The sequence below is a fragment of the Rhipicephalus sanguineus genome, chromosome 5 (genome assembly GCF_013339695.2).
Source record: "Rhipicephalus sanguineus isolate Rsan-2018 chromosome 5, BIME_Rsan_1.4, whole genome shotgun sequence".
In the NCBI taxonomy this organism is placed as follows: Eukaryota; Metazoa; Arthropoda; class Arachnida; order Ixodida; family Ixodidae; genus Rhipicephalus; species Rhipicephalus sanguineus.
In genome coordinates this window covers 76151264-76176148 of record NC_051180.1, presented here as the reverse complement: position 1 = coordinate 76176148, position 24885 = coordinate 76151264, and the positions used below count along the sequence as shown (strand labels likewise).

Sequence of the window (24885 nt, the reverse complement as noted above, 5' to 3'; positions counted from 1 at the left end):
ACTTCATCTGTTCCGACTGCTCACAGCTGGTACTTCCCTTTTCGCTACGCTTTCGTTGGGCCGTGTTTCGAAAAAGTGACACATGCCACAGGCGGAACTGGTCCGCACGTTATTTCGCGCAATCGCGCAACTCGAACAGACACCAAACGAGCGCGCACAATAAATTCCATCAGCTGGCGCAAGCATGCTGTCCGACTGGTCGCCCTAGTTTCGGCTTTCCCGCCGTACGCGAGTTTCCCTGGCGGCACATGCCCGAACTAAAGCAGCGCTTTCTTTCCCCGACCTACGATCTCGCCGCTCTCTCCCCGAGCGAGCGCTTTTCCGTCGCGGTCGCTTTTGCCAGCGAGAGCCGGAGTAGCATTCAGAGCGTGCGGCTGCGCCTTTGTTGTTGTTCTCTCGTAACCCGTGTGCAAAGTCCTGCTGGTGTCACTAACGGAGGCTCAGCGTGTGTGATTGTGCCTACCCCGTACTTCTTTCTTCCCCTGGATTAACCTGCGGCTCCAATGAAGGGCAACGTGGATTACGGCCGTCTTTTTCGGATACGTCCGTGAGCTTCCAAGTTGTGCTGCGCTGCTCCGAGGATCAAAAAAACACTTCGTCTTCGCCGCTCGCAAGTAAGTGTGATAGTGACAATAGTAAATAACGACAACTGAGTTGCTGTCCTACCTGAAAAGGTCGTCTAAATGCGAATTTTATAGGAGGTCGTTTCGTTTCGCGGTAACTGCATGGTGAAAGTGTGCGCCGATGGTGCACATCGGACGAAGAAAAGTCTGGGAGCAAAAAGCGCGTGGGCTAGCGCTGACTCGGGCGCCGGAGGCCGGCTTCTAAAATTAGGCATGTATTTCTGATGCGGAACTCGGCCAGACTGTGTCCACAATCTTCGGCCCTGGTCGGGATGTTAAAATAAACGCACAGTTGCGGTCGCCGGCTGCAACACAGACAATTTCTCTCTCTCTCCTTTTTCCAAAATCTCCGATTTTTGGTCGGGTTTTTCGTAAAGATTGTCCGAACGCGTTCACTCAGGAAAGCTCGCGATGCACCTTTTCCTATTGACACGCTTAAAAGTAACGCGTATTCTACGTAACTGCGTGTGTTTATCGGCAATGGGGAAAAAAAACGAAAAAAAAAAAAACAACGCTCAAGCACGTAGAACGACCGATACGCGCTTAGTCCGTGATTGCGCGCAAAGATCGCGCGCGTGGATCGCGCACATTGCCCTTGACTTGTTGAACTCCGTTATCATTCGTATTTTTGCGTTTTACGAGCCTAAAATGGTTTGCTTTTCACTGGAAAACAAGGAAGAAGGGAAAACGGCACCGCCCTTCCCTAACGTGCGATTTGCGCGCGAGAACCGAAACTAACTGCTAGAAGTCGCGACAGCGTTGTACTTTGTTTTCCCTTCTACCCTATAAATATGTATTACATAACTAGAATCTGTAAGTTACGTACATTTTTTTTTTGTGCTCATACTGACGCACAGTAGATCTGAATTAACTTTGCGTCCACGTAGAAAACTCCATACAGATCCTGAACTTTTAGTTAGGTCGCGGATCATATCGCAGTTTATGGGTGTGCGTACCTGATGCCAGTCACATAACGGTAGACGCACGGCGGAAGCCGACGTTTTTTTTTTGCGCTTATGCAAATGCAAGCCGCGCGGCATATTTTCCCGCATGACATGCGTGCGCTCGTAACTGCATCCCCACACCTCTCATTATGCCGACGCAACAACGCGCAGCTAGCCCTTTCCGAAGGCAGCAGCCGCTGCACGAGATCGAACCGGGGATAAAACGCCTGCGGCTGCTCCCATTTTTTCTGTGTCCATGAGACTCGGGCAGTGATCAGGGCAGCGAGCCAAACCAAGGCCGCTTTGATAGATACACCCTTTAGCATCGACTGTTCGCTGCGACTTAAGCCGTCGTGGGTGGAGCAATATCTAGAAAAAACATCGCGAGAAAGGCGAGGCTGCTTTCGTAGCAAGCTTGCGTAATGTGTTCCGCGCGTCGATAACTTTGGTGCGGAAGGTAAGTGAAGATAGTGATTTCAGTGTAACACGTGCGGACGTAAATGTGCTCAAGCGTGCGGCTTGTTAATTCAAGGATGTACCTTTCTTCTAAGGTGATTTTATAACACCGCTCAGTTAGTTATTCTAGTTTTCGTTTAATCGCTGCTCAGTGTCCAAGCCACTATTTCAAACATACATATATGTGCTTTTGTTAGTGTAGATATACCGTATCTTATCAGCATACAACTTTTTTGCAGCGAAAGTTGTTATGAGATCACAACAGCAGCCGATTTTGGTCCGCCACTGTTGTCCGTAACCGCTATTCCGCGCAATGCAAAAAAAAATATATATATATCCAGGATTGAGCGGAATTCGAACCTGGGCCCTCTGCATGGCAAAGTATTCTACCACAGGATTGCGTAACGAGAGGGTGGTTTAAGACTTCCCACCCATCACAAATGGCTCTTAGCCATAGCATCAACAAAGTGCACAAAATGCCTTACAGATGTGTAGTGGGTAGTGGGTACTTTGCTTCTACACAAAATGATGAATAATGGCATAGTGGTTGCTTCCCGACTTTGCAAAATTATGACGATTCATGGCATAGTGGGTACCTTGCAACTGCACTTGCAGTAGTCACCCTGAGAGAGTTTACTACAGGCTCTAGAAAGGACACTCCTCCAGCTTTCGCTGTGACTGTTGCGTGTTCAGTGCAGGCCTGGCATTTTTTTTTTAATGTTAACAAACTGTATGGGTGGCTTTGACGATCACTTTCACTGACCACATATTTGCTAAGAAAGTACTCTTTCCATACAGTCATTTCCCATGTACTTTTGCCTTCACATTGCTATTTCAACATAGTGTATTAAAGAATTGTGTAAATGTTATCGCAGCAAGGTCGACAGTTGGGCTAGTTGGTAAGGCAAGTTGGTAAGCGCTCGTCTGTGAACTTCTTGCCCTTTGTCCCGTCTTTTGCGCTGCTCTAAAATATTATGTTATCGCAGGTCACTGCGCTGATGGGGTTCGCCACAGAGCTCCAAGGCTGGAGCTCCCACGATGCACTCCTCTCTGTGCAAGATGCTGAGCTCAGACTTCTGGAGAACATGCGCCGCTGTATTGTGCACCGTGTGAAATGTGACCGTGAATATTCGTTGGCCCTGAGTGCCTTGTGTGTGCAGGCAGCCAAAGTAGAAACTGGGGATGAACTCGCTGGCAGTCTAGTAGCAAAGGTATGCTTTAAGTTCCTCTCATCACACTGCAAACTTTTCAATAAGGGGGCACTGAACACAAATAACAAATGCTAGAGGCCCGTGTGCCTAGATTTAGGTGCACGCTAAAACACCCTAGGTGGTCAAAATTTGAGTCCTCCACTGTGGCATCTCATAATCATATCATCGTTTTGTGACGTAAAATCTCAACAATTATTATTATTAAACACAATAACAATTTAGGCTGCAGTGATAGATTAATGCTTGAGAACATCTAAAATGTCAATGTTTTGCTTTAGTAATCGAAATATTAAGTAAATTCAGAATATTACTTATAACTTCAGCTCGCCATGGCTATTTCACCATTTCCTGCATGATTTGCTACTGCCAAAGAAAACATTTCTTTCTTTCACAGTGAATGAAGACCTGCCATCATCATTGCTTTTATTAAATTTAAGCTCTCACACAACTTAAAGGCATATTATACTCTAACCTTTATGTAGATTAAAGATATCACTATATTAACACTCCGTATGCACCAAATTCATTTTCTAAGAAAAAAAAAACCTTGCCTAAGAAGCTAAAAAAGCATGCCCAAGAATATGCAAGGCTCGCTTTTAGATGGACATCACATCTAGAATTTGGACTTAATGGGGGTGCCCTGAGGAAAACTGAAAGGAAACCTGCAAACTGTTTGTTTATTACAAGAAGAATGAGCTTAATGCTCTCTGTCTTGAAATGAAGCTGCTGGATTAGACACATTTCCATGGCCCCACTCACATAAGTTAAAACCTATCACTTTCACAGAGTTTTGTTTAAATTAGCTATAAGTCCGTAATACATGATGAAAGGCAATGCTGTGAGTGTATATGCAAATGAATACACCTGACTCACATTACTATTTGTCAGTTCCACTAAACCTTAAAAATATGTCAGGGACACAAATGTAATGATAGTGAGATTAGTGCAAAGCAGCTTTGTTTTTATGAACTCATCTTCTAATTGTTGATTGCTGCACCAGCACATAAAATTTCAAAATGTAATTTTGACTACCATATTTTATGCAAGTCACACATACATAAGTTCTTTTTCTCTCCTATCTATTGGCCACACAAGTCATGTTTTCTGGCAGTTAATCGCACAATGACAACATGCATGAATTAATTACCCAATAGGCTTACTTGCCTGCCACTAAAGCGTCATAAAAAATAGGCAGTCAAAGATATTTCGTGATTTATTTTATTGTGATTGATCCAAACTCAACTTATCATTTTAAAGAGCTGCAAGTTGGTTTCCCTGCACAGCGCAGGTTTCTTTAGCGGCATTTATGGTGAAGCAAGCAAGGCAAACACATAATGCAGCACAGCCGCTATCTAACAGGAGGTGAACACGTGCGTGTTCCTCAAAAACACTCACTGCATAGTTGCTTCCCTTATCTCATAATCTCTGTCATGAGGACACTTTAGATATAGTGTGCCTTCTTCAGAGCAACACAGCTATCAGCAGGAAGTTGAAGCGGGTTATGAAACATCACACAGCACCCAAGTTATGCTTCGTTCTTAAATTTATGTTATGAGGGTTAATGCCCCAAAGCAAGTACCACGTTATGACAGATGCTGCAATAGGTGGCTATCAATACATTTTGACCACCTGGAGTTTTTTAATGTTCATGCAAAGCATGGAATGCAAGCATTTTTACATTCTTCTCATATTAAAATGCTCCTACAGTGGTGCAGAATCAAACCCATGGTGTCTTAGCAGCACTAGACTACAACAATTCTACCAATGTTTTACCCAAGAAAACCTATGAAAAAGTACTATGTGTGCAGTTTTAAAAAAGAGGCTCGCAAAGTTGATGATTGTGAGTACTGTTATATTATGCATTAAAAGATGTACAACTGTTGAGTGTGTTCATTAATTGAATATAAAGCTACGGAGTATGAGGTGTTGCTTTGCAGGAAAGCTATTAAGGGTTTTTGGAAGCGCTAGGTTTGATTTTGGGACAATTACAATACCTATATTAAGACTTGTTATGAGTAACAGAATGAACTGTACATTGTTTTAGGCGTGGAACTCTGTCATTGATACAACGGAAACAATTGGAAGGCTCGTTAAGCAGAATGCTGATCTGGTCGCCACTCACACGTTGGACAAGTTGAGTTGCCTCATCTTGGAAAAAAGGGCTCTCAGGAAAGTGTATCAGGAAGAACATCAAAGGATCCACGGAGAGCTCACAAGGGTACCTCTTCTCTTGAAGTTTTTCTTGGAGGAGTTTGCATTGTTTGAAAAACGTTTCTCAAACATTTCTGCAGTTTGTTTTTTCTATTTATATCTGCTTTCTATAGCGCATGTAAAAACTACAATAGATATGGCACTTTGCCTAATGTGGAAAATGCTTTTAGGAATAAAATATGTGTACTTATTATGAAGTGCATGCCGAAACATTGCAAAATAGCTGGAACGAAATGGTGATAAACGTTAAAGAATACACACTTTAGCAGGAAGCATTCATTTGTATACTACTTCCCAGGGGCGTAGCCAGAAATTTTTTTCGGGGGGGGGGGGGGGGTTCAACCATACTTTATGTATGTTCGTGCGTGCGTTTGTATGTGTGCATGTATATATACGCAAGCAAAACTGTAAAATTTCGGGGGGGGGGGTTGAACCCCCCACCCCCCTGGCTACGCCCCTGCTACTTGCTGATTGGAGTACTAGGAATCAAAGAAAACATGGTGCACTGCTAAACCTAATAAATTTTACAAGAATAAAAAAAGGTCTTGCAGTTATGCAAGTAAGGTGAAAGTATTGGAAGAAGCCAGGATTAGCTTGCATTAAGGATATCTTTTAGTCACTGTAGCCACTTAAATTGCAAAATGTAAAGTTAATTGTACAATGCATGTGTATTACAAATGAAACAATTTATATGCGACTTGTAATTGTTACATATAAATGTTGTGATCCTTTTGTTTGAGCACAGTAATCATTACCGATGCTTTATTTCTTATCGTGACAAACTTAAATTGATTTCATTTTCATGAAAGCTAAGAGACGCTGTCCTCAGGAGCACCTCGGAGTACGAAAAATGCATAGAGAATGCTGCAGCTGCCAAGGAAAAGTATGAAGACCAGTTTATGAAAGGTAACTATAGATCAGCACGTTTGCAAAAAATTATTGCTGCTTCAGTGAAAATGAGGATGTTTCATTTTTTCCTCCCTGTTGTTGATCCAGCAAAAAGAACTTAGTTTTTGTTGAGTATGTCACGAATGGTACGATGAACTGAATTGGATTGGAAAAACTCTCATGCTTTTTTTCAGCATGTGCCAATAGTACTTTCCCATATATTTAGGTTCACATTGAAAAATAAAGTGTATAAGCTCATTATAGGTTTCTTAATGTTCCTTTCCATCATAACAGTTTATATAAACAGCTGCTAATGATCTTTCCCACATTTTTTTTATGAGTCATCAGGTCTACATCTTGCTAGATTTGCATTTTTACATTGCTTTACAACTTCCGTGGTATTAAGACATTGCGATGTAATGGGATGCACACCAACACAATACTCTCACTTTCAGGGCGAGGAAACAAGAAAGTTGAAGAGGCAAAAGAGCGTTACATCAAGGCCACTCGAAAGCTGCACCAAGCTCATAATGACTACATCCTCCTTCTGAATGAAGCGATGAACTATGAGCACCACCTGAGAACAACGCTTCTGCCGGGGCTACTGCAATATCAACAAACTGTACAGCAAGAGGCTGTGGATTGCTGGTACTGTAATCGCACACATTACTCATGAATGTGTGTTAATAGCTGGTCATAAATGGCCATTCTGTTTTGCCAAAGACTTCTTCATGCTACTGCTACTATGATGCGATATCGCTGGCATCATACCAAACTAGTGAGGGATGTGAGCAATTGAACATTAGGCACAGTGGGCTGACAAAAGCTTTTGTGTAGAACAGCCACACAGAGAAGCAGTTTCTTAGAGAGGGAGAAATTAGCTGGTATTGCAGAACTGAGATACATCTAAGTAGCACAAAAAATAAATTAAACGAGACTAAGAAACACACAGTGTTCTAGTGCTGTGTACTGTGCTGCATGATGTCTTTTTTGGCTAAGTAGATTTAGCTCAAGCATTTCCTGTTTTACGTGGGACTTATTTGCAGTAACTGGTAACAATCAGTAGCAATGTGGAATTTAGATCGATGTCTCCTCCTCTGCATGTATCAGTGAACTTATGATAATTTAGGAAAATACAAAGTCAACTGACTGCCGTAGTAGAATGCAGGCAGCCACTATATGGATTCAATTCAGTAATACTAAATATAAAAGCACGCATCAGCAGGCAAATGTAACTAGATTATGTGCTTTACATGTTCAAATGTAATCGCTTGTGTTCATCGAACTACATTTTGCATTATTTGACTTTTACTGGTGCCACACTTAATATTAATGTACTTGTATTTCTTTTGGATTGTGCTTCCACAGGACTACCGGTAAAGTGTCAATCTCTTTACACTCGTTTGCCTCCTAGCTTCAGTTGAGAGCATTCAGTGATTCATATTTTGTTACTTTTCTTTCAGGCAAGCTGTGATGAGAGACTTCTCGCATCGTACAAATTTTTGTTCAGAGGCATTCCAAAAGCTTCACAGCACCCTCATGGAAAGCGTAGAGCAAGTCAACAGTGAAAAAGAATATGAGGACTTTGTTGACAGATACAAGTGAGCAGGAAAAGATTCAGCCTCCTCTTCTGTTAACTCACGTATTCAATAGAGTAGCCATGACCGAGTACAATCACATTGACTTCACGTATTTATGATGAAAGGCGTACTGAATTCAGTGAGGAACTTGCCATATTTTCTCGCATATAAGCCGCCCATGCATATCATCCGCACCCTTAACTTTAACTAAAAAAGAAAAAAACAAAAATAAATGCATATAACCCCTGGATATAACCCACACCTTAACCTTTTAAGTGCAATTTTCGTTTTTTGGTGGGGGTTATATGTGAGAAAATACCGTATATGTATTCACAATCATCAGCCTTATTATTAGTTACATTCCAATTACTGATGTCGCTTGTGTGAAATATGCATCAGTTTTGAAATAGGAGCTATTTTGTATTTTCTGATATGTGCATTCAATCGCTCATTTTAAACGTGTTACAACATCATTACTGTGCACTTTTCCTTCACTTAACATTCGTTGTACATTTTAAGAACACTGGTCTGCTTCGAACATTTTTCATGACCCCATACATTTAACCCCTCAGGTATTGTATAATAAATCACACTTTCTTGCGCAGTTCTGCCAAGAAATTTAATCACTAAAACTTTAAACGTCAATTGTAAAAGATTTTAATTTGGATTTCAGTTGTGAAACATTAAAAGGTTAGTGCCACAAGCTCTAGTAAAGTATACAGTCAGGTTCATGTTCTGTCCTAAAATAATTCGTTGGAGACCTCCATGTGACTGATTTGTAGCTGCAGAAGTTATAGAGTTATAGCTGAATGCTGTAAAGTCACAGGTTGACTCAGTGCATATGATCTTGATGTACAACTTTTTACTTTCAGGTCAAAACCAATTCCCCCAATTGACTTTCATTATGATGAGTCACTGCTAAACAACTATGCTGGAAAACTGAAGCCAGAGCAGATTGCAGTCGATGAATTTACTATCGACTCGGTGAGAGAAAGGTAAGCATACTGCAAGGGTGGAATTGCATGGGATCATGTGCTCAGAAAGACATAAATGTTCTCAGAAGTTATAAACACTTCATTTGTGTATGCACTGGACCAGGATCAATTGTTGTATATCAGTTTTCTAGGAATAGAGCACACTTATCAGAAGGAACTGGAAACCAAGCCCATCTTCTTTATCTTAACATCTGCTGCCGAATAATTTTGTCAGGTCTGTCTCAGAACCTTTTACAGCTGCTGTCCTTGTTATTCTATGATTGCATCATTGAATCAAGAGACCAGCTGCCAACTGCAATCCCTTGTGTGGCTATTCCTTAATGTACTGCATTTGTGCTGTCAAGTCAATTTGTATGCTTCATTTCTGTCACTGTTGCAGGATCACTGAACTGCAAGCAAAGGTCGCCCACGTTCAGGCTGTGATTCTGGAGAAAGAGACACAACTGGCACAATTTCAAGTTGATGTGTCTGAGATAAAGACGACTCCTGACCTTGGATCGGCGTAAGTGCCCTTGCATTTGCACTGAGAGGTTGTGAAAATTTCAGCTCTTGCAGTTACTCTCAGCCACAGATTTCTTGCCGAGTCGCCCACACTTGCCCTTTGCGCAATTGGCTTGCAGTTTGTTTGTGAGATTTGTTTGCCAGCTAGGGAATTCACAGTCATTCAGTGGAGATGGGCATGAAAGGTGGTGCGAGGCACTGAGATGGAGCAACAGCAGTAATCTTTTTTTACCCTTTCATTGTCAGTCAAGGAAAGCTTGTTCTAATAAGGACTGCAGAAGAATGGCCACCTCCTCATAACTATATCAGTTGTAGTGAGCAAACTTGACACTTTCCCATTTCAGGTATATATTGAATAACTAATGCTCAAGTAAATGCAATGTGTTCACCTTATCGCTAACAGAGTTCAAGCACTTTGTAAATATTAGTGCATAGATTTTAAACTTTGTCTGTCATTTTCTTGTTTTTTTTTTACTGTAGCTGTACAAGCACTTTGTAAATGTTAGGGCATAGATTTTAAACTTTGTCATTTTATTAGTCTTTTTTTTTTTTACTGTAGCTATACTTATGGCCTTTCTTTTTCGGACTGGCTGTGTAATCTCGTGTTACACTGCATGCTGTGGTGCCAAGCTTATGTATCAGGTCAGAGGCACACTCAAGCTATGTCACTGTAGCTTCTTGCCTGTCATCCCCTTTACTCCCTCTGAAATATGGAGAAGTATGGAGTAAAGAATGGTTGCATGGAGTAAAGAATGGAGTAATGTTTCATACATTCATTCAAATTCGTAGAGCCATGGTGAAGAAGAGAGCTGTGGACATAATAAAAAGGGAACGTGATGAAGCTAAGTGCCAGGAGGAGCGTTTCAACAGCCAACTGCAGTTGCTTGTACAGGCTGTGTCACAGATGGGAAACGAAGTTCCCAGAGCCTTGGACCTGGATGTCACACTCAATGGCGAGCAGGTTGTCTTTTTCTATCGTTATAACTCGCTTAAGAAAAAGCTTACCTCTCTCTCTACGAACAAAGATCATGAAACTAGATTAGAGCTATTTGTTTTTGTTATAATTCAATCTTGTGCCACACAACTCACAATGGTGGGTGCTAAGTATCAGTGTTTTATATTATGTAAATTGCTTAGTGCAGCTAGGTGCGATTAAAATGTTAAACGTTGCAGTACGTATTGAAATGTTGCAGCATATCACAAAATGTACGTTGTCAAGTTGTAGTAGCAGTGACGAACTCCTAAACCCCTAGGTAAAGATTGCACTCTTTATTGGGCAGACTTGTTCCCAACAAAGCAGAGAACACTCGCAGTACAATTACTGTGGTGAGCACAGTTACTTGTGATTGAAATCTGATCTAAGAGTGGAACACATTGGATGTTTATACATACATCGCCATACACTCCAGCATAATTAATGCTCTTGTATAGTTCGAGAATGTACGCTGCTATTGATTTTGCACGTGTGATTTAGCCGTAACTGGTTATAACATTCAAGAGGCCTTCGGTACATGAAAGGTGCATCTTGCACTGAGCAATAAATTCATAACACCTGCTAGCCAGCGAAAAAACAGTCACTGAAAAAAGAAAGGAACAGCCTATACACGTGTAATGGGAAATGCAACTTTTGCATGTACTGCACTTCATGCTCATTCAGCGAAAAGAAATTCTACTTGGTCGAACTGGCAATGTGTAGATTCAAGTCAACTAAACTAATAAATCTCACTCGCCACTAATTCAATTAAATCAGGCAAGCTCATCTGTATTGGATATTGGATAAGAAAAAAAAAGTAACACTTTTGAACTCATGCCTCATTCAGGTATACTCAGTAACTCACGCTTGAACTATTTGTTTCAGAGCATCAAAGATGACGAGATAATGGATTTTACAACAATCAGCAAAATTGCAGCTAGGCACTTTGTGGACAAGCTAAAGAGCCCTTTCCTCAAAAAGCAGGTGCATAAAATTTCTTTGCTCCTTTTTTACTTTGCCTGATCTTATCGCTGCATTTGTGTTGCATGGCAGAATGTGCACAGTGAAGTGCATGGTTGTTAGCATACTATATTTCTGTTGCACATATTAGTTAAATCGACCGGACACAAACACAATTTGGACAGTCCAATTATTCCTTAACAACACAAATGGTACTTAATTAGTGCAAGATATTTTTGGTATTATGAGCGAAAATGAAACCTACGAGTTAAAACTGTGACACTGACATCAGTCCAACATCGTAGACTAGCTATTTCAAAAAGAGAGGTTAACAAAAGCTATGTTACCAGGCCACATTTTGTAATTTAATTTAAATGTGATTTTATTACGGATAAACAACTAACTAACGAGAATAAGCAGAGGCTGACAAAATATAAAATGCTATAAAGAGCTCGTGTGAAAATTCCAAGGTGGCATTGCTACCTTTGTTTGATATTGCATCTTTTCTGGTCAGCCTCTAGCGGTAGGCTCTATCCACAGTTACAAAAGTTAAACTTTCAAATCTAACAGTACTTAAACCCACAATCTTTAGTTGTTTCCATGCAACGATGAGCAACTAGCCTCATATCACACCCTTTTGCAGCTAAGTTTACAAAACAGGTTTTGTTATTTTGCATCATTCTAAAGTGTTTTATTTTATTGCATGAATGTACCTTAGTGACTAGAAACGGCTAGTCACTTAATAATGAAATGTTTCGCACCAAATGTGGCCCTTATGGCATTAAAAGATAGAGCATGTAGTGGTTGTACTGTGGAAGCATGTGGCTTCATGCACCCGATAGTATTATTTTTAGAGCAAACAAGTGTGTGTACCAAAGTGTTCAGTGTATTCATACCAGGCCAACCGCCCCCAGCAATCCAAGGACTCCGAGGAATGCATCACTTCCAATAACACCTCTGAGGAGACTAACAGCACCCTCAAGCCTTACAGCCGTGTAAGTTTCACGACAGTGTCCCTGCATGCCATAACGCTGTCATAGAATGCTAGTATCTTGTCTTCTGAATGACACTGTTCTCTCATTCGTCTCTTATTTTATTGCTTATAATCCGTAGAATACGAAACAAGTCTCGTCTTTTTAATCGGTTAGCGTAACACATTTGCTCTTAAGTACTATACTTGAAAGAATATACTTTGTTTCTGTAATTGGAAGTTAGGAGCCCGCGGAAGCATGGCACATTGTTTGGTATTGCGCTGCAAAATAGAAGGTCAAAAAATCTGTCCACAGAAATGACGAGTGCTGTAAAAACGGGTCATCATTATATCACACACTTTTCATGGTATCATGGTATGATCTTAGTTTATATGCAATTATGTGCAGTGTATGTTATATTTTAGCTTCTACAACCAAGTTAAGAAGCTCTAAAAACAATTAGAAAAGGGAAATGCAGGTTGTACTCAACTTTCCTTCCTTCCTTCTTCTTTTTTTTGTTTGCTGTTTGTTCACGGCAATTAGCCGAGTATTGCCCTAAAGCTTTACAACGCTGGAAAAAATTGCAATGATTTTTTTTCTGTTCCTCTCCAATTTTTCTCTCAAGTTAAGTGACATCTGAACAACAGCATAATTATTTTTCTATCTCACTTTTCGTTCTTTATCTAGATGACTGTGAATCCTAACATCTCACTGCAAGACGAAGACTGGTTCCACGGTGTTCTACCGAGGGAGGAAGTGGTTCGGCTTCTTGTCAATGATGGTGACTATCTCGTGCGAGAGACGATACGAAATGAAACAAAGCAGGTGGTCCTCTCAGTCTGCTGGCAGGGTCACAAGCACTTCATCGTGCAAACTACAGCTGATGTAAGCTATGTCTCGCTTTTTTGTCCATGCACTTGATCAGTGAGCCATGTAAACCAACTTAACTGGAACATGTTCGGCAGATGGTGCAGCCTTTGAGAATGCCTATTTCAGCTAGAAATTAAACAAGAGGTGTGATCACCAGTTTTTCCAAGTCACTCAAGTGCGCCAAGAACATACACAGGCTGAATGTTATTCACTCTTAAAATGGTTTCAAACTAAGACCTAATCTACTTATGTAAAATAACTGCTTTAAGTGAAACCTCGTACTTCAGTTTGATTTTACAATGTTGTTTTTTGTTTGTCCCTAGACATATGCATACATTGATAAAATTAGGCCTATGAAATTTCATAGTGGTGTTCTACATGCCAAACCAATAGCCTCACAGAGAGATCCTTTGTAGTGAAAGCCTTTAAACTAAATTTATATAATTGTGGTTCTTTAATGTGCATCTGAAACTTGAGCCTTCGTATGTTGTGCACAGGAAGCCTGAATTATGCAGCCTCAACAGCTAATGCCATAATACTAAATTCTCGTATAAGGTCCTGAATAAGCGTGCATGAGCAGTCAGGATTGCATTGCAAGCACTATTCGCAACTTTTCAATGACGCCTTTGTCAGCAGTAATATTTGCTGGGCCTTAAATGTACCATTGACAATCGCTTCCATCTTTTGCCAGAATTTCCCTAGCTCTGGTTGTAATGCTGATTTTACTTTCTAATTTTTCAAAGTCACCATGGAATATGACTGTATGCAGCCAACATTCTGTCTCATTGATTTTGTGCAGGGAAAATACAGGTTTGAAGGGCCAGCCTTCGGCACGGTGCAAGAGTTGATTGTGTATCAGCATCATCTTGGTCTTCCTGTGACAAGCAAATCCGGGGCAATACTGCAGACTCCCATCTTCAGAGAGCGATGGGAGTTGAATAATGACGATGTCGAACTTGTTGAGAAGATCGGAAGGGTAAGTTTCAAGTACAATAGCTGGTGATGCCTATGCTAGAGCTTTCCAAGATAATAGAGTGTAGAACTACTGCAAGCATTTCACAAGAAGGTTTACAGAGTGCTGAAATAGTAGGCCATTCACAGCCGCTGCGACTCTGGAATGACAGAAATTGCGCATTGAGACTGATGTATTTATGTCTGTTCACATCCGGTGCAGTACCATCCACCGATTCTCTTATCAACCTGTGTACTGCACCAAATTGTCAAGCATTAAGTTCTGCCTTAAAACTGTTGGCAGGGGCTGCATTGTCTTCCACACACGTCACACAGTTATAACAATGAAGAGCAAGTCAATTCAGTGTTGTCACTATATAGTTGTCACTTTGTTTAATAATCTACAAGACTGTGATAATTAATAGAAAGAGTCTCCGAAACCTGTGTTTGCCATGTTGCGGCAGCATTTTTTAATGGCATTCTGGAACAGACGTCAGCGAGATTTAACGTTTGCTAAAGGTTGCTTTCTGCAAGGTGATTAGTTCCAAATTACTATAAAACTTTTGCTTTGAAGGGGTTCTTTCATGGCTTAGGGACTTTTGATGAGCCCTTTATTACTCACTTTTCCTTTTTAACAGGGAAACTTTGGAGATGTCTACAGGGCAGTTCTGCATCCACAAAGGCTAGATGTGGCCGTGAAGACGTGCCGTGTGAACCTGCCGGATGAACACAAGAAGAAGTTTCTCCAGGAGGGAAGAATCTTGAAACAGTATGACCATCCAAACATAGTCAAGTTCATTGGAATCTGTGTTCAGAAACAACCCATCATGATTGTCATGGAACTCGTGCCAGGTGCTTACTTTTCTTTCTTCTTCTATGTGCACTGTCAAGTGCAGAGGTTTGCAGAACTGCGATAGCAGCAAAAGGAAAGACATTACCTGGTAGCCTGCAAATGCATTCAGTAAATCAAGGAATGGTCTTGGTACTTCTATTTGCACCTACCGGTATAAAAGTCACATTAAAAGAGGGGGGGGGGGAGTGTTGTGATCAAGTCTAAAGAGTACAGAAACAAACATTTTTTTCATGGCTTTCATGTTCTCATGAACTCAGTGAAGCAGTCTGCTGTTGGCAACGTCCTCAATTCGAGCCAGCTACGTACCTTGATTTCTCGAATAAAAATCTGCCAGAAGGAAGAGTAATACTCTGCACTGAATTGTGTTCGAAATTGTCGCCCATAGCCAGCAGAATGCGTTGCAATGTAGAACTTCATATTAAATCTGCACCTTTGTGGCAGTACAAAGAAAGGACAATAAGCCTCTGCAGTGATTTTTTCCAAGGTTCGCTTGTTTCTTCAATTTTTTTTTGTTTTGCTACCTGGTACCTCAAACATAACCACGCACTGCATCCCCGCCGAATTCACAGATCTTATTGATGCCTTTTATTCCCAGGAGGCTCTCTACTGGCATTTCTGAGAAACCAAGGTCCCAAGTTAAGTCCCAAGGACCTGCTGAACATGTGTACGGATGCAGCTGCTGGGATGGCTTACCTCGAAAGCAAGAACTGCATACATAGGTACAGCACGTTTTTGACTACATTTAGCTTGCAATTCCATTTCAGCAGCCGCATGTGCAAACGTGAACTTTGCAGTCGGTAGGCATGTCGCATCAAGCAGGAAAACAGAGAATTGAGGCACTAGAACTATGTCTCCATTTATGTTTGCATTAAGCCTTTCTGCTTTTTGTTTCTCTCAGCTTGCAGTTTTCACTTGCGAAATAACAACGTTACACACACCATGTATCATATATGCAAAGGCAGTGTAGTGATAAATACGGTTACCCGTAGAGAAACGACAAAGAAGACTGTTGTTGTGGTTGGTGCTTGTGCCGGCACAGTTTGGGAACTGACTGCTGCACCATCTATAAAACATTCACCGTACCTAGACCATTAAATGTATACTATCAATTGGTGGAGGTGCGGGGTAGAGTTCGAGAACGGAGTTCCAGGGTGAAGAAACCATTGAATCTGTAAAATGTTGTCAAGCTATTGGGTCAAAATTAGTGAGATGAATATCCACCTTTTATTTCATTGAGTAAACGGTCATTGTCATTGCTTTAGTAAGAAAATAATTTGGCAGCCCTGAAAATGACTCAATGACTTTAAGGTTGTAGCCAGCTGTTATAATACTGTTGTGTGATCTTGCCTTTTAACTTTTTCATGTGCATAACAATCGGCTGTTCTGTGGTGTAAAATGTTGAACGAGGTGCTGCAAAGTCATATACTCATACGAGCTAACGTACAAGCTAAGATGGCGAGAGAGATGCTTCCTTTTTACTGTTGATGCTACAATAAACTAATGAAAACGCTTCACATTCAAAACAGACTAAAATTCATGTTGCACCAATGCCTTCCATGCAAGACATTGCAATTTTTTATCATAATAATAGCTATCAGTATGAAAGAGCCACCTTACATTCTTGGAAGCAAGAGGCCCTGCTTGGGCACCTTAAGATGCAGCCAGAATGGTACATGATTGCATTTTCTACTTACCGTAGCTCACCTGAACTAAGGCTAGCAGGTAACTCCTTTAGCATTCAACCTGGCATAACTCAACAAAACGCTGGTGTGAGAAAACATAACCACTGTAGCAAGTGAAGCGACTTTTGTGCTGTGTATTGCTTCAATGCAAACCGAGCGGTGAGAACACAGCATGTACAAAGGTATGAGCAGTGTGCTCAACCCTGCTTAGGATAGGGTGCGTGTGATCCTACCCGACCATTTAGAGTATGCATTTCCTGCTGGAACCTTGCAGCCTCGTTTTTGGGACCACTCGTGGACCTTCCACGAGATGGAAGATGGCCAGCGTGTTTCCTCTCCAGTTGTGCCACAACTGTCAGCTGCCCTCGCACGTTTTCACTCGCACATAAAACATACAATGTGCAGGGCAATGCTATCACCCTTGGAACGGAACCTCACAGCAGTGGAAAAAATGCACCTGAAGATTCCATGTAATTGCTATAGCAATAGAACTTTCCAATTTGAATCTACAATGATAGCTACACAACAGTTTTCTTGCATATGTTAGAAATATTAATTATAGTGTGCCACTATTGCACAGATGGTGATATTCATTGTCTTCTCTTGCACCATCAAACATTAAGAAAGGGAAATTGACAATCACCTGCTTGAAGCACGAAGCCAGAATGAGAACCACACGGATTTCTCAGAAGGAAAGCTTCTTAGTAGCTGAAAAATTCGTCCTGGCCCAGGGATTGAGCCCGGGACCAATGCCTTTCTGGGGCGGTTGCTCTACCAATTCAGCTAACCAGGAACCTAGCAATTGGCAGTGCGAGGGCAAATTTATAGACAACTCAAAGCACATACACGTATTACAAATCAGTTCTGCGGAATCCCACAAGGTGGTGGAAGCGTTAAGAATAGGCTTGTGCTTATTCATGCATTAAGGTTCGAAGCGAATAGTGATTTGGTCCAATAATTTTGAGTCGAATTCAAACAGTATATATTACATATTATAAACAAAAATAAGCATATTTGTCATGACCAAACTAACCTGCACAATATATTTTTCATATTGAAACAAGGCATGTGCAAATGTCATTGTTTTTGGTCCAAAAGAATTGGAAGCAACTTTGAATAGTAGCACAATTTGACTTTCAGTAGAATGCTAGTGATAACCTGTAAAATATGTTACGCTTTAAAATTGACTATACTTAAGAGCATATAAGCCGGTATAACAAACTTTTAAACTTCAAAAGAGAAAACCGCGCGAGCAGACAGCGGAAAGGCAAGGTTCTCCCTGCGCAAATATAAGAAGAAGCGAGCGAGCTCGCCGACGCGCTCCTCGCGCCATCTCACTGGTAATGAGAAACGCTTATAAGCGCCTGCTGTCTTCGAGTCCTGCCATCAGTAAAGGGTGTGTATATAACGCTCGCCGTTAGCTGCCTGAAAGATCTGCGCTTTCTGGCGTAGTGGTTAGCGCCACGCGCTGCGGAACGATAGGTCGCTAGTTCGATTTTGCGCTTCGGAAGCATTTTCCTGAATTCTTTTTCTTTGGGACTTTGATATATATATACATACTTATACATATACGGTGCATGACGGCGGCGAAGGCGACGGCAAAATCCAGCCGAGACTGTCCATATAATTGCTATCGCAATAAAATGACGAATCGATGTGAGGGTAATATGTTCATTTAACCTTGAAGTGGGGCTTCGCGGCAGTGCGGATATTTCCTGGAAAGGTGTATTCACGGTACAGCATCCCTCCACTGCAGTGAAACCACCTTTACAGGAGGGTTACATGCGGCCTAATATACACCTATTCGTTATTTCGAATGCTTCGAAATTTCCAATAATTTAAATTAGAATCGAAGCGAATTCGAATACTGTAATATTCGTTTGAATATTGGAAGTGCTCGAATATTCGCACACGCCTAGTTATGAAAGAGAAACTGAAAGAGAAATTCTGCCACCCTGCGGGATTCCGCAGAACTATTTGCAATGATATACACCATTAAACATCATTCATCATCATTGTATTCACCCTCTTTTACATAGCAATATGTATCTTCACATTATTTTAAGTACGTAATCCAATGAAAAATTCTTTTTTTCTTGTGCAGGGACTTAGCTGCAAGGAATTGCCTTGTAGGGAAAAACAATGTTGTCAAGATATCGGACTTTGGCATGTCACGAGAGGAGGAGGAATATATTGTGTCGGACGGCATGAAGCAGATACCCATAAAGTGGACGGCACCAGAGGCTCTTAATTTTGGTATGTGATTCTGCTCCCTTTTTGCAAAGACACAAGCCTGGTTGTAGCGCTTTGCCAATACAGAGATGCACATTATGTACTCTGTAACGCAGCATTTCATAACTTTTCCTAACATCAAACACATTTCTTTCAGTGTTCAGTGTGATAAGTGTTCTCATTAGTCTTGTCATGCATTTGAGAGATATTGAAACAATGGTGCTTATGGTTTTCATATGATGACCACGTATACGTGGTTGTCAAAGATACCTCGTGAATTCTTTATGGCCTATATGCATAGTAAGCAATTTAGCCAAGTCATGTACAAAAGCCTTGCCTGCCAAAAAGTTGGCACACAAGCTCCACTTTTGGTTCTTTCGGACCATACAAAGCAAAAAGGTTTGACAACAAAATCACAAAATGCGCAAATAGAATAGCTTCTTAACATGTTCACTGCGTTGTGGGTCACCGGTGGTTCACGGCCTGTGCTCCACCTATGCGGCTGCAAAGTTACATGCATTTCTCTGCTTGCGGATGCGATAACTTTAGGACACTTGGATGCAGAGGTATGATTTTTGCTGCATGAAGATACACACACCCAAAGGAATACTTCTGTGATGTTAAAGGCTGTGACCCACGACGCATTCAATAAAAATCTTTTTCTGCTGTGTGACCCACCGGTGACCCATGCATGACAGCTCTCAATCTCGTGCTGCCATCTGAAGTTCGAAATTGCAACTAATATATATTGCATATTGCATTGGACGTGAGGTGGCGCAATTGTTTCCAAGGAGCCGCTAAATCTACCCAATAAAATATTTCTGTCACGAAAACTGACTTCATGTGCTTTCTTGTGGTAAGCACTTTGTATTTAAACATAGATTCATGCGAAGAAGGCAGAAAACTGCTTTGCATCTTTCAAATAAACGCGCCAAACACGCGCTGCAAATGTGGCAGCGCCATCCCGCTGGAGCGAAAGAAACAGGCATAGCCGCGTGTCCCACCGGTGGGTCACGATGCACCTGAAGGAATATACCAGATAGCCTACTGGTGGGTCACTATGCACCTAAACCAGACCAAAAAAAAGCGTGTGCAGTGAACATGTTAAAGTACATTACACTTAGGTTTAACAATAAAAGGATTTTGGAGGAATGTCTTCGATCAAACCAAACTAACGCATGTGCGGTTTCTGTGTGCATAGGGAAATACACCTCAGTCTGTGATGTTTGGAGCTATGGTATCTTGGCCTGGGAAATCTACTCACTTGGCGCATCTCCCTACTGTGGCATGTCCAACAGCCGAGCTAGGGAACTGATAGACACAGGTGAGCTGATTAGCCAGTGACGCCAGCTGATTAGCCAGTCATGCTGCCGTCTTAGTACCTATACCCTAGAAACCACTGTAATCTGAAAATAAAATGCTGGGTAGGCAATCGCAAAGATAGAGGTTCATGCTACAGTTCTTAGTGATTGGAAATACTGTGCTTCTTCTGAAGAAAGCTTGTGCAGGCTCAGAGATATTTCATTCATACCTTGTGTAAATGATTCCTTGAAAGACGTGGCGCAAAGTTAGAACCGAGAAGGTTCTAACTCATCTTTCAACTAGCATAGTTGGTTTAATAAGAAATGCTAAACATTTTATGTAAAATCTTGATGCAAGTTTTGCATTCCTATTCTGGTGGATCTTTTTATTTCGACTTTTCCTTACTAAGCGGTCCGAGTGGTACCACGTATTGACACTAGCTAGTGGTAGCAACAAACTTGGAGCTTTTCACTAAACTATACCAAAATGCAGTTGTAAGAATGAGGAGATTGCCATGGAACAAGCAAAATGAATCAGAAGACTGATATTTTTCGTGCAATTTCAGGCGCCTATGTGACCATCTAGGTAGGTCTGTACCAAATAGTAGTATGTAGCAGCTGTCTGAAACTTCTCACCGAGAACCTGACCCAACATAGTACACACGATAGTTAACACTGGTACACACTCAACATGGAGTGTGTACCAGTGTTAACTATTCGAATGCTTCAAATTTCAGGTTACCGGTTACCAGCCCCCGAAAAAGTACCGGACACAGTGTACCAGCTCATGCTCCAGTGCTGGGAATACAACCCGGACAAGAGGCCTACGTTTCAGGAGATCCATCAAACTCTGGTCAGCGTCGGCCGACACGTTTAACACCACACGGACACAAATTACTGGAACATGTAAACATTTATTTTTCACAAATTAGCCATTTAAGCTGTCCACCGCATTTGCTTGTTTTTTCTGGCAGACAGTCCTTTGCCGGAAAAACATTTTGTCTTTTGTGTTGAGTTGTCTCATGTTTGGCAGCAGTTGTGTAAATATGAAATATTTAAGTCTAATAAATTGTGTGAGTCATGAACAAGTACACCTTTGCAGAACCAATCTTTAACAGTGAAATCTTATTATTGTTGTAGAAACGGCAACGCAAGATAGCTTGTATGGGCAGTGTTGCTTGGGAGCTCAGCTGCTATTTATTTTGTGCCATACTTTTCTGTTTTGCTCCTATGTGTGTAACCTCGCAAAGTAATATAAATACGGAAAACTGAAAAGGTCATAAAATGTCTTTAATAAGTGTACAGGGTTGCTAACATGCTTGAAGTGGCTGTCAGAAAACCAAGCGCCAACTGTTTTCTGGAAAAAAAAAACAGCAAGGGAAAAAAAAGCAATAAAACAAGGTTTTTGGTAGAAGTCTGTACCACCGTGTCAATTTTCTTTTCTACCACAGCAGTTTTTGTTTTCATCTGTGCCTATACAAGGAGACTAGAACAGAATGAATACATCACATGCACAAATGTTCACACATTTTCTATCAGATCATCAGTTATATGCTATTTACATAAACACATGATACGAAAGCCGACACCAAAACTGTATGTACTAGTGGACACTAAAAGAAACGGGGCATTCGGGACAGCTGAATGATGGAATTTCACTATACTCGGCGACAACTTATCTTGACAGGGGAGCGAAGGCTACGGAGGCGGGGCTTCCGCACATTCATGTTGCTCTGCAAGTAGTACTGTAGCTTGCAGCTGATTTCGGTTTTGCTCGCTCACATCATTAACGCATTTAGAAAACATATTCACGAAAAATGTGAATGGGAGAGACATTTCGATTGTTCAGTGTACATTTTAGCATCATATTACGAGTATATTTTTCCTGGAGAACTAAACGGCGCGTTTGCGGCTGCACACTCGCCCACTACGTCACGGATGCCATGTTTACTTTGGAAAACGGGCCTGTTGAAAAGGTGGCGCTGTCTAAGAAATGGAAAGAAAAGGAAGGCATTCTTGCAAGGTGAACATTAACTGTATTTTAACTACGACTTGCCGCAACTGTTTGAGTCTCATAATAAATAAAGCAGCATTTATTTCAGCAAGACAAATGAGAAAATTATCAGTAAACATAAGTACTTATTTTTGGCAGCGGTAGCAGGCATGCACTTCAGTACTGTAGCTTCCACAGTGCTGTCAAGAAAAGTTGTCGCTGAGTATAATTTATAATTAACTGAAACCGTATGAAACAACTTGTCAAGTGACATTTTTCAAGGCATATAATGAATAGCACACCAATCACTTATTACGAGGCTACATATAAATAACGGAGGCGTGAGTAGCACAAGAAAACAATAGAGTGCAGCTTTGTTCTGGGACTGTATCTTGAAGAGAAAGAACTCTAGCTAAATGAACTTGACATCCAACAGGTAACCAGGCCACACCGGGAGTACTTGAATGTACCTTTACGGAAATTAATAAGACGTTTTCTGACAATGAGCAGCTTGCTCTGAAGAAAAGGGAAGAATAACCACAAAACTGCTGTCATGACCGTCGAAATCATTAGGTGTTCTTGATCATTCCTACAAACTTATTCAACCTAACTGACATTCAGATGTCCCAGTGCGACAGTGGTGTTACATCCAGACAGTACATTTCCAAGTGAACACACATTCACAATGCATGTCTAATCAACAGTAGAACAACTTGCTAATGGTACAAGAAGAAACATCCGGCCTGTATAATGGTAGATTAAGATTTTGAAAATGCGAAGAATTGTACGTAGCATGTAGAAATGCATGCTTTGTGGTTCACAAGAAATCATTGTCTTGGTTGTCCTTAAAAGAAACATTTACACTGTTGGGGAACTATTCGCGTGAAATGCATCGGGTAAGAGAGGGAATGATTGCACACCGTCATGGCTGGTAATGCTAGTAACTATTAGACCAGTGTTCTGCTACAGAGACAGCCAGCTAGTAACTAACGGCTGCTCACTTACAAACGGTAAATATCCACACAACCTCAGCACGTTATGTAACTTTTTTATAAACCAAACAAGACACAACTGTCAAATGAACTGTACAGACGAAAGAGATGCCTACAACATCAAAGGTGTCCACAAATCACTCAAAAAACTCTCCTTTGGTAATCTGCGCACAAAAATGCGTGCGCCATTGTCACAACACCCGGAACAGCTATCGCTACTCAAACAAGTTGGATAAGTATATTATTATTGCAACAACTCATTTTTTTTCTCTCGCATACACTGTTCAACTATCGAAGAAGAAAAAGAAATGAAAGATTGACTGTCCTAAACATCTCCTGCATCTGGCTTCCAGCCAACTGCGTCTAAGCTCATGACACTTTGAAGTCCAAATCACAGACTCATCACTAAAGGAGGAGCACAACAGTACGTCAGTACAAGTCTTTTGCGCATGACACTTGCTTGCCATTTTAGCTTTTGTTTTATGATTGGCCTATTCCCGTTTCTTGTCCGGGCTAAACTGAAGTTGCCCCCAACTAACAAAATAACTAGAGGATGTTCACAAAACAGCACTTAAAGGGGATGTGTTTCTCCATAGTGCTTTCCTATCGTATAATGTTCAAAGTATTTTTGCATGAGCAAAGAACTAGAAGAGAAAAAAACTTCAACGCTCAATTCAACGGAAGAGAGTAGCGGGCAGCGCTTTGCCGCTGAGCCGATCACGCAGATTAAATGCTGTTCCTGCCGTCTGCGACGCAGACATCCTGCACCTGATATGTTCACCACTGCTCGTGATCGGTGGCCCCGTTTTTGTCACAGTTTGTTGCGCATGCTACTGTTGTTCCATGCTGGCCCACGTGCGGGAAAACGAAGCAAGAAAATAAAGATATATGGAGAGCCTTCAACGGATTCCACGCGATGCTCTCTCAGTTGGCCTTCAGAAGGCTGGCCTTGCACTCCTCCTTAGAAGGTACGCCAACGTTCCAGCCCAGAGTGTTGCGATCAAAGCCGCACGTGAAGAGATTCGCCTTGACATTGGCCTGGTCGGTGTCGAGCCAGGCAGCAGCACACACCATGCGTCGGTGGCCCTGAAAGCAGTGTGCGTGCACCGTCAGCGTGAGAAGTGGAAAGAGAACAGAAAAATGTGGATCGGAGAGGCAGCCCATGTGGTCACCATGTGTTTAAAAATAACTGTGGAACAAAAACTCAATTGCAGTCGGTGTTGAGATTTCAGTCATTCTACACATCAATGTCGATGTTTCTTGAATCCCAGCTCCAAAACCTCTTCATGAATGACCCATATACGAGATATGGGAAAGGCTTCCTTTCAATGGCAACATTACCTGACATCTTGTTCAAGCCCCCACCCCCACTTACTTCAACCTTCTTCATTGCCCCGGCCCTTGTTGGACTCCATTTAGTGACTGAGGCTCACTGGCTGAGGCGAGTTAGAGACTCCTGTTTTAGAATATCTACCATGCTCTACTCTTGTGTAAGAAGTTGGCACTTAGCTGGTATGAAGGTTGGAAAACGCTTGAAATACTTATTAGTTTAAATACTGAAGTTGGTCTCTGAATGCAGCACTTGACATCAGCAAAGTCATTGCTGATGTCAGGATTTAACACACCTTCAAACATCACACAGTCTCAAACAAGTGTTCTCGTTTGCCCATCTACTTGCAGCTGTAGCAGTTCCCAAAA

At 41.5% G+C, this 24885-nt stretch overlaps 2 protein-coding genes across 7 annotated transcripts in view; one reads left to right on the top strand and one right to left on the bottom strand.

Annotated features, from left to right (window-relative positions):
* Positions 1 to 349: 349 nt before the first annotated feature.
* Positions 350 to 21609, top strand: LOC119393791 (tyrosine-protein kinase Fer). 3 transcript variants are annotated; one of them, XM_037660952.2, is made up of 18 exons: positions 350 to 614; positions 3010 to 3234; positions 5279 to 5452; positions 6255 to 6351; positions 6789 to 6981; positions 7797 to 7934; positions 8786 to 8908; positions 9288 to 9410; positions 10199 to 10370; positions 11268 to 11366; positions 12257 to 12337; positions 13001 to 13198; positions 13983 to 14159; positions 14773 to 14986; positions 15583 to 15706; positions 18774 to 18925; positions 20103 to 20225; positions 20940 to 21609. In XM_037660952.2, exons 2-18 carry the CDS (start codon positions 3022 to 3024, stop codon positions 21077 to 21079), a joined length of 2541 nt encoding a protein of 846 aa, XP_037516880.1. In that variant the 5' UTR covers positions 350 to 614; positions 3010 to 3021; the 3' UTR covers positions 21080 to 21609. The 3 variants fall into 3 exon arrangements, with proteins under 3 accessions (XP_037516880.1, XP_037516879.1, XP_049272321.1); XM_037660951.2 differs by having other exon boundaries at positions 351 to 614; positions 12242 to 12337; XM_049416364.1 differs by lacking the exon at positions 350 to 614 and having other exon boundaries at positions 3004 to 3234; positions 12197 to 12337.
* LOC119393793 (WD repeat-containing protein 37) overlaps positions 21472 to 24885 on the bottom strand; it is a 160372-nt gene continuing 156958 nt past the window's right edge. For all 4 annotated transcript variants that reach the window (XM_037660954.2, XM_049416367.1, XM_037660953.2 and 1 more), the window contains one exon: positions 21472 to 24273. In XM_037660954.2, the coding sequence (XP_037516882.1) occupies positions 24112 to 24273 (162 nt within the window). In that variant the 3' untranslated portion in view covers positions 21472 to 24111. The remainder of the gene's footprint in view (positions 24274 to 24885) is intronic.

Excerpts from the sequence above, each read along its gene's own strand:
- LOC119393791 (XM_049416364.1), top strand. The coding sequence starts at position 3,022 with ATGGGGTTCGCCACAGAGCTCCAAGGCTGGAGCTCCCACGATGCACTC. Across the intron at positions 6,352-6,788 it reads TGAAGACCAGTTTATGAAAG|GGCGAGGAAACAAGAAAGTT; the intron begins GTAACTATAGAT and ends TCTCACTTTCAG. Across the intron at positions 13,199-13,982 it reads TCGTGCAAACTACAGCTGAT|GGAAAATACAGGTTTGAAGG; the intron begins GTAAGCTATGTC and ends GATTTTGTGCAG.